This window comes from Phodopus roborovskii, unplaced genomic scaffold (genome assembly GCF_943737965.1).
Source record: "Phodopus roborovskii unplaced genomic scaffold, PHOROB, whole genome shotgun sequence".
Classification (NCBI taxonomy): domain Eukaryota; kingdom Metazoa; phylum Chordata; class Mammalia; order Rodentia; family Cricetidae; genus Phodopus; species Phodopus roborovskii.
In genome coordinates, this window is record NW_026126418.1 from 75489176 (window position 1) to 75499008 (window position 9833).

At 49.6% G+C, this 9833-nt stretch overlaps 1 protein-coding gene across 6 annotated transcripts in view; it reads left to right on the top strand.

Moving 5' to 3' along the window:
• Positions 1-5851, top strand: part of Mapkap1 (MAPK associated protein 1) — a 226092-nt gene extending 220241 nt beyond the window's left edge. For 5 of the 6 annotated variants that reach the window (XM_051185258.1, XM_051185257.1, XM_051185259.1 and 2 more), the window contains 2 exons: positions 634-731; positions 4345-5851. In XM_051185258.1, coding sequence (XP_051041215.1) covers positions 634-731; positions 4345-4470 — 224 coding nt within the window. In that variant the 3' untranslated portion in view covers positions 4471-5851. The remainder of the gene's footprint in view (positions 1-633; positions 732-4344) is intronic. The other variant, XM_051185260.1, reaches the window with a different exon arrangement.
• The last annotated feature ends 3982 nt before the right edge of the window (positions 5852-9833 follow it).

A 9833-nucleotide genomic window follows, 5' to 3' on the forward strand; every position in this document is an offset into this window, starting at 1 on the left:
CAGGAAGAACCCTCCTATGCAGGCCATGCTGAGGGTGTCTCGGGGTGGGGAAGAGCCCATACATATCTGGAGAAGCAGGCAAGAGGGCAGCATAGGCTGAGCATGGGGTGGCATGAGCCAAAGGGAGGCCATTACTAAAGGGTTTGGAAAGGAATGGAAAGGATTTAAGCCCAGGTTGGCAGCACTGTAAGGTGCTGCTCTGCTGTTGTCCACAGAACAGTGCCACCCCGTCCTTCGAGGCCTTTAGGAGTAGTGTCCACACAGGCCAGCAGAGCCATAGAAAGGCAGGCTGCTGCTTCTGCCCTGTCCTCTTAGCTCATTTCACTTTAAGCAAGTTGCTTTTCTTTTAGTTATTCACTTGGGTTGAATCGGCCTTCTGCTTTGGTACTGATCCTGCAGAAGCACTATGTTAGAAAGGCCCTCCTGAGACACGCTCCTTGGCATTGTGCAGAGGGGACCTGGGCTGTGAGTCTTCATTGACTGCCTAGACGCAGCCTATGATGAAAAAACCCAGGTGTCCTAGGGAATATTGCCATCCAACCTCCACATGCTCTTGCTCATATCTGGATCAGGGAGGACACACAGGACACCTACCCTCCATGGCGACTCACCAGGACCCTCCCCTCTCTCCAGGTCATGCGGTATTTAAGCTCACGTATCTAAGTGGTCATGACTATAAGCACCTATACTTCGAGTCCGATGCAGCTACAGTCAGTGAAATCGTGCTCAAGGTGAGTCCAGTGTGGCCTTTGACCCAGGGGTGGGAGGGTGGGCTTCTAACTGGGCTAGTCTCAGGCCAGGGCCTTGGGCAGTGGCTCATCCCCTGCTTGAGCCAACGCAAGACTCTTGAGCTTCCTTCTAGCCCCCAAAGGCCTAGTTCTTCCTCTGTGCTTTTTACCTTTCATGCACCATTTATTGTCCCCAACCACTGTCAGGAGTCCCTTGAGGCTCAGGAGCCAGCTGAGGAGACAATAGTTTTGAATCACTGAAGGTGCTTTTCCCAACCTGTTCAAAGCATGCCAACTGGAGCTAGCCTTGTATGAAGCTCAGCTCACTCACCAGGTACCTTCCGTGCCAAGCTAGCGTTCCACCTGCCTCAGCGATGGCTACTCTGTCCCTAGAGAGCTCTACCTCATCAGGGAAGACATCAAAATAGAAAGTGCAATGCTATACTGATAGACACAGACGTGCTTTGTGGGTGTGTACAGGCGAAACTGCTGAGGTTGCCCTGGGTAAACAGGCAGATTCCCAGCAGTCTGAAAGGGGCCAGGCAGCAGGCTGGGTTGCTGAGAAGCTATACCCACCTCATGGCTTTTGTTGATTCAGGAGCTCTAGGGCAGGACCTGGAGTTGGCCTACTTCTTTTGAAGTACCAAATGCCACCCAGGCTACTGGTCTCTGTGGCATAATCAGACCAGAACTCCTCCAAGCTAGCACTCCTTTCCCAAGGCAAATCCTACACAGGCTAGCAAGAGGAAGAAACAGAGCCGCCCAGCAGAAGAAAGATGTCTCCCCTGCCTTGGGCTGGATGACCCTAACAAGTCATCTTACACCTCTAGGCTTCAGTGTCCCTACTTGTAAGGGACCTGCAAGGAGCTGCTCAGGTGTAAACAGATGAGACCCATGGCCCCTCTGGGTCATTCTCTCACGAGAGAAGCAGTCAGGCGGTAGTGACAGGAGCTGAGCTACCCTTGAACACTCCCATTGAATCCTGGCAAGTCCGATGTGGGCACAGAAAGCTGTTCCCATTGCCTGTGTGGACAAAATACCTGAAGGAAAGGGAGCTTTGCTAGGATGGTGACTCTGGTAAGCTGACAGAATCTGCAATTGACAGTACATGTGGCCGATTCTGAAGTGTGTGCTGCCAGTCCCCAAGATGCCCTAGCTTTACCGGAATACCACATCCAGTTCAAAGACCCCATGGCCAACCAAGAAATCCAAAGGACAGAGCCTCTGTGAGGACAGCGACATGGGCAGACGGGGACGTTCACAGGACACAGTGACCAGAGTGAAGATAGCGCCCACTCTGGACTGCTGACTCCCAGCAAGCCAAGAGTTACTTGACAGGAGGACATCATAAGACCATCCAAGGAGCTTGTGCCAGGTGTTGGGAGAGTGGGTAAAAAATATCCCAGTCCCCCACTTCATCAGGGCCTGGGCTTATTTTTATAGCCAGCATTAAAATACTCAAGTCTTGAGAAGGGTTCTAGTAAAATTATAATCCTGTGTTTGACATCAGAATAATTTTCACAACAGCAGATTGATGACAGAAACACAGGTTTATGACTTCAGTATGAGACTGGAAGATCAAGTGCAGAGAAATCATTTTACAGGGCAGAATGCTCCCCAAAGCTCTCTGCAAAGCCCCCCAGGCCTGCCTCCTCCCTTGAAATGTCTGTATATGTCTCAGGATGTTTGTAAAAATGTCACACCGTTGTGCACCTCGAAGGGCTTCATCCCAGAACCAGACTGGGTCACAGCTAGCAATCGCAGTCCTTACCAAAGGCTGAACTTCACTTGTACCCTGCGCTCGCACACAGTTAAACCCTGGCTTTCCCACCTTCCCTTCACGTCATATCCAGGGCTCTATGAGCTCGTGTCAGAGCTCAGCTACCGAGGCTCTGGCCGCCTCCAAAATTGACAGGAATGTTAAATAAGGGGCTCTTTAGGGTCCTTCTCAGACTCAATTAACATGTCAAGAACTTAAAATGAGAGTTTAGGCCAAAATTAAGAGCCAAAGGCTAGTGCCGGCATAGCCATCTCAGGCAGAGGCTTTCTATAGGGCAATGAAGGAAGCCCTTAGTAGAGGCTGAGTAGCAGCTACATCTAGGGTGCCTCATATTTCATATAACCCTCCCAACTTCCCTGCAGAGTGTAGACACCATTAATGTTGTATATATGTTATAGATGAGGCGCTAGAGGCCCAGAGTCTTGGAGGATGGGCGGAGCCTCACTGGAAGCCTGTGTTGCTCAGGGATGCCCTCTACCCACCCCAATATGCTGGCAGCACAGAATCCTCAATCCCTCGTTCTGCTTGCCTCAAGATGAATCTCTGAGGAACTGTTGGGCTCTTCACACCAGGTTCTTCTGTGATCGAGTGATGGAGGCTGTGGCTTTATTGACCATGAAAACTCCCTATATTTTTATGCCTTAAGCTATAAAGTGCATCGAAAGTAAAACACTCTATAGTGCATAAAATCGGGCACGTTTTAAGCCACAGCATATTAACCAGCTAATGGCAGACCAAAGGGCGTTTTTATCTTTTGATTATTACATTAATCTTGCATTAAAATTATCTGTGTGATTATCACAAAGCACTGATGATAATAAATTCAGGAAATAGTTGGCTTGTTAAGGACCATTTTAAAATGCTTTTGTCAAATTAAATGTGCCAAAAAAATACACTGCAAACACCGGGTCAGCTGAGTGCAAGCGATATAAGCCAGAGGTGGCATTTACCGAGCATGAGAATGCCTCCCGCCATCCCTACACCTTGTCTGCACTATCCCAGGTCACCCTCCCCTGGCTGCATGCTGAGTTATGGCTCTCCACTGCTGACTTGGCAAGGCTGTGGCCGAATGAGGCAGGCCTTCTGTACCCCTGCTTCCCACAGCTGATGACCAACACGAAAAGTTTGGAGGGGCATTGCTAGAGCCTTGGTCTGTGCAGCTCTCTTCTCCAGCCCAAGATTCAGCTTTCTAGCCAGGACTTTGAGAAGCGTGAGAGGAAAGCAATTTGTGTTTTCACAGAAAGCCCCGGTAGAAATCAGAGCCTTGAGGGAAACCGTGTCTGAAGGCGCACAGGTGGTCTTGAGAGGACACATGCTCCAAACTGAAGTCCACCTGACTCCCAGTGACCTCCACCCTCCGCAGCCTCCTCAGCCTCTCTTTTCTCACTGGCTCTGGCTGGTGGGGTGCAGCGGACATTAGAGGGGATCCCATGCCAAGCTGTCAGGAGGCTGAAGGAGAGCTTTGTTCTGACTTTTCATCTACCACATTTTCATCTTTCAGATGGAAGGTCGGGGGTATCTGATGACCAGGGCTCTGGAGCCAGAGGGGTCAACCAACAACCCAGGGCTATAGAGTTGGCTGAGCAGAGTTGCAGTAGGGAGCATTCTGGGAGGCCGCCCATGGCAAGGAGCATAAGCCTAAGGAGCAGTGGCCCACTACTCAGGGACTGAAAACCTGCACTTTCTTCTTGTCTGTTGTAAAGCAAGGAGGGCTTCATTCTGACCGGCTAGGCTGCAGTGTCAGCAGCCCCTCACCCAAGGTCACGGGCCCAAAGCAGTTGTCAATTCCCACCAGCCAGTGCTGCCAAGTAACAGCCGTGTCTTCTTGCTCTCTAGGTCAACTACATCCTGGAGTCACGAGCGAGCACTGCCCGGGCTGACTATTTTGCTCAAAAACAAAGAAAACTGAACAGACGTACAAGCTTCAGCTTCCAGAAGGAGAAGAAATCGGGACAACAGTGATACTGGCCTTCAATCTGTTGCTGCAGCCCAGCTTGCCTGCAGGGCCAAGTGGCCCCAGAGTCCACCTTCACCCTGCAGTGCCTGGGCTCACCGGCGTAGCGCTGCTGGGCTCTAGAGGAAGGTCTAGAGGTAGGGGGTACCCTACTCTGGAGTCTGGAGACATTGCCGTGGGACTGAAACCTGGCAGTGGGTTTAAGTAGCAATGCCCAAGAGCCAGACCGCCTCCTGGAGGAGCCACATGCTGCCCAGCCATGTTCACTGCCTGGCAGTCCCACTAAGGGTGTAAATATAGCCATGCCAGACATTTCCTTGCAACTTGATCAAATTTCTTAAAGCAAACAAAGAACAAAAGTGTAAATTTCTTTTTTCTTTTTTTTTCCTTTTAATAAACAGGTGTACTCTTTATCATAGTTGGTATGATGGACCATTTTTGGGGGTGGAGGATTAATTATATTATCTTCTTTAAAATCTGTTCCTGTATTGAACAGGCAGATTGTAAAAACTGTGGTTGGAGCTCTCAGAAGCAATGTTTAGGGCTTGGCCAGTAGTTAACTATGCCATTTGTTTAAATGAGTGCATTTGCTTTGAGAATAACATCTTACGGAAGTTAGGAACGAGGACCATGTGTGCGTGCTTGCCAGGCTATCATTTTTCCCCTTCAAAGGCTTTTCAACATTCCAGTGCCTGTGACCTGAGAGACAGGTGCTGGTAGGAGAGTGTGACAGTGTGTCTCCAGGTGGTACTGAGTTCCCAGCCAGAGTGGCCTCTCATTCCCTCATAACAAGTACGAGATGGCCAACCTGGACCTGGAAGAGTCTGCCTCACTGGCACTGAACCCTGGCTCCTGCTCTCTTCCTGGTGCCTACAGAGAGAGTATGTCGGCAAAAGGGGAGTAGAGGGAAGCCCATGCCCTTGTACCCCAAGCCTTGGGCAGAAAGGGCAAGGTACCCAGCACCCTGACAGCACACCTCTGGCTACACCAGATGCCTCTGCAGACCTCACGTGGTCCCTCCTGTGGCAGCATCCTTTCATACTGTCCTGGGCCAGGACCAGGGCCGATGTCTCAATCGACCTATGTTTAGAACATTTTTTAAATCGTTGTGTCTAAGCATCTCAGAGTCGGGTGTGTTTCTTTGCAAAGGATCATCATGGATGAATGCCTCGTTCTAGTTTGTTCAGACAACAGGAACACCCTTTTCTAATGTCTTCCATTCCTATCTCCCCCCAAAAAATATATTATTTGTAGCTTGCTCTGTATTTGAATTTTTAGCAATTTTATATTTAGATATCTTTGAAATGTAAATGACTAATTTGGTCATTAAATCTTGTCACGTATTCAATATTAAAATACTAAAATAAAAGTCATAAGTACCCTCTTGTATATTGCTTTGAATTCCTAAAGCCTTGAGTCCACAATGCTGAGGTGATGACCCCACAGTGTTGTCTTCTGGGGTAACAGGCTGCCAGTTGATATGTTCCACCATGTTAAACTGTGCAAAAGCCACCCCACATGGTAACTCACAATTGTCTATAACTCCAATTCCAGGGAATCTTGTGCCCTCTTCTGGGAATCAGACACACATATGATGCACAAACATCCTTGCAGACAAAACACCGTACACATAAAAATAAAGGGGAAACATTTTTATACCACCTACCCAAATTCCCCCCAAATCATGTCATATACAAGAGCTACATCCCACACGGGACATTAACTACCCATATTTCTATTACATTTTATTTTTATTTTGTGGGTGGCACACACATGTGGAGGCCAGAGGACAACTGTAGGAGTGGTTTCTCTCCTTCCACCATGCGAGTCCTGGGGATCGAACTCAGGTCATCAGGCTTAGCAGAAAAGGGCCTTTACCTGTTGAGCCATCTTGCAAGCACTGCCTTGATCTCTGCCAGTGCCCACCCCTGCCTGCATTTCACAGGCTGTAGGCTCTCATTCCTATTTTCATGAATTTTGGCCATCCCAGGCCACACTCTGCCACATTTTACAGATTGGGAAAGGGAGGCCACTTAAGATCCTTTCCTACTTTGCTTTCTTTTGCCATGGTAAACGCTATGTCCAAAAGCAACTTGAGGAAAGGGCTTATTCAGCTTGCAGTCCCAATTCACAGTCCATCATGAGAGAAGCAAGGCAGGAGCCCCATTGGCAGGAACTGAAGCACGGGCAAGGAGGAGGACTGTTTACTGGCTTGTTTGGCCTGCTTGCTTTTTTTTTTTTTTTTTTTTTTTTAACATTCCAATCCCAGTTCCAACTCCTTCCTCTCCTCCCAATTGCCAACCCACACCCCACCCACACCCCCGCTTCCCATGCTTCTCCCCCACCTCCCATCTGCTCCTCAGAGAGGTTAAGGCCTCCCCTGGGAAGTCTACTAAGGCTGCCCTATTATCTCATTGAGGCAGGACCAAGACACCTCTTCACTCCCCACATCCCTGTGTCTAGACTGGGCAAGCTATTTCTCCATATAGAATGGGCTCCACTAAGTCAGTTTGTGTGCTAGTGTTAGATCTTAGGAGTCTAGTTTGGTTTATGCAACAGCCTGCTTTCTTATAGCATCCAGGACCACCTGTCCAGGAATGGCACCACCTGCAGTGGGCTGGTCCCATCTACATCCATCATCAATCAAACACCACCTTGCAGGCTTGCCTATAGTCCAGTCAGAGGAGGGTAGTTCCTCAATGAAGGCTCTCTCTTCCCAAGCGACTCTAGTTTGCAGCAAGTTGACAAAAACTAACCAGCATGTATCCTCCTGACTCTGACTCTACTCTCCCACACACACCTACCCTCACCCACTGATGAGGGCCAGAAGGCGGTGAGTGAGGGACAAGGGCTAAAGCATGAGTATTTGTTTCCACCGAACTCCTCCACTAGATGCAGACAGCATCAGGGAATGTTGTTACTCCTGGAGTCCCCAGGCCAGTTCTCAACACAATGGGATTATGTTTCAAGTGGCTACAGCCTGTTCATTGTGCAGTTAAACTCCTCTGACGATAGGAAAGGTCCCATGGCAGTGTCTGCTTCTCACCTCCTGATTAGACAAACACATGCTGAGGTCTGGAATGAAAAGTTAATGCACCCGTTTATTCATTTTTCTGACAAGTCACAATAGATTTTTAACTGCCAATGAGTAACCTCCCTAAGGTGCAGTGGCCATGAGTGGCCGTTTCCGCCCAACATCCCCTGCCAGCTGGCTCTCTACTGGGGCCGTGGAACTACCAGCTGCGCGCTCTCCTGCACCCCACAGCATCTGCCCACCCAGCCTCGTGAAAGTGGCAATGGCCTCTAGCATGGCAGTCCTACTCTATGGCCAGGGTCAAGATGGATGTTCACTGCCTCAGCCTCAGTAAAATAGGAGCTGTGGGAGTTTGTCTTGGGAGTGGAAGTCAGGCTAAAGAAGCCAACTCTGCAAGGGGAAGAAAAGGCTAAGCTTGGGGCCTTGCTCAGCCCCAGGGATCCTGCCAAGGACCCACAGAGAAAATGAACATCTACCTCCCTATACTCTGTGAACCCAGGCCCATGACTCGGCCTCTTTGAACCCCATGTCTGCACAATCATGACAGCTTCCCAGAGTCTATGAAATGAATATGGTGATGTGCACAGGCCTGGTATGTATATTACGGCAGATTAACAGCCCTGTGGCCCAGCCACACACTCTTGGAAATCACACTTGGAAAGCACACCAGAAGGGCATCTGGGTGCAGGGCAGTTCAGGGGTGCAGACCGACATGGTCCACTTTTCCTCCAAGAGTCCCAGCACCTGACACTGCTTTCCTCTCTCCTGTCACATCAGCTGAGCAGCCCCAGGCAACTCCTGGGGTCCGGGAGAAAGCTAATACTGGAAAGCTAATTCTTTTTAAACAGATAAAATCTGTCTGTGTTACAGTTTCCTGAAAGCTAAAAGTATTTTAATGCCATATTTCCACGCAAATTTTAGTTTAGAATTTAATACCCTTTTAACATACATTAAATTTTTAGCATTCTGTAAGTCCTTCACTGTGTTAGGAACTTAACTGATGTGTGTTGGGGGAGAAAATAAGCAGCTGGAGAAAGCTGTAAATTAAGAAAGTCACAGAAGCAAGGTTGCCACACATCTTCATGCCCACCTCACCTCATGTGGGGTGTTACTCTTTTGTCTAGCTGGGGAGGTGTTGGAAGACTGCAGTCTCCATGGGGACATCAGCTGTGACTGGTGGCGTCCCTGGGGAGTGGGGGACCCCATGGGAGGCACTTCAAGGACAAGAGGCCAACAACATGGCTTGGCAAGTACGCTGCCAGTCTCATTCGTTGTACCATCTGCCTGCATGGGGCTCTTGTCACCTTGCCCGAGGTTCATACACAGGGGTGGATACACAGGGGTGGAGAGGTTTGGGGGGCTGCATAGAGCAGGCTATCTGCCTTGTTCTGGGTCCAGAGTACAATAGCATAGGGATAAGGACAAAGGTGTCATCCACTTTCATTTAAGGAACAGAAGAGACCTCGGCCACAAGAGCCATAGCCAGGTCTAGATTCCATCGACTCCAGACCCTATAACAACCTGCCTGGACAGCAAGTGACTAAGGAGCAGCTTCATGCCCGGCTGGCAGGGCATCCCCTGGGAACAGGAAACAGCTAAGCGCCCAGCCAGATCCCTGGGAGTCTAACATCTGAACAAGGATGTGAGCGGCAGAATCAGCCTCAAGGACCACACATGCCACACAGTGTAGAGCTGCAGAAGCCTCAGGCAGCCAAAGCCAGCAGTTAGTTCTCTTCACAACTCAGGGGCCCCAGATCCTAACAGGCCTTCACAGTCTGCCATCAGGGACCCAGCGCTGGTTATCCACAGTTTTGGCTCTGGCTAGAGGCCAACAGCAGCCAGGAAAGGCCCTACCCATGGCAAAAAGGTAAGTGGGACTATGGACATCTGGACTCACAAGGCCCAGGTATGGAGTTGCTCCATCTGTAAAACAGGGCAGAAGAGATGGACCCTTTCTTGGAAATCCTAGAGCTCAGGAGATGGTGCCCAGTAGGCCCCAGAGCATTGGCTGCTGGTCATAAACAAAGCCTCATTGCAAAACGCTTGCTTGGCCATCTGTCCACTTATCACTAACCAAAACATGAAAGGTCGGGCATAAAGCTAGGATGGGGTAGAGTGCCTGCCTACCATGCATGAAGGCCCGGGTTCAGTTCCAGAGCTAAAACCTGTTTTGGTGGTACCCACATGTGGCATCCCAGCATTCAGGAAAGGAGAGGCAGAGTTTAAGGTCAGTCTCAGCTACACAGAGAATTCAAGACAGAAAGATCCATATGGACACAGGAAGTGAGATGGCAAAGACAGCTTGAGTCCCTGTCACTCCTGGGCAGATATGGAACC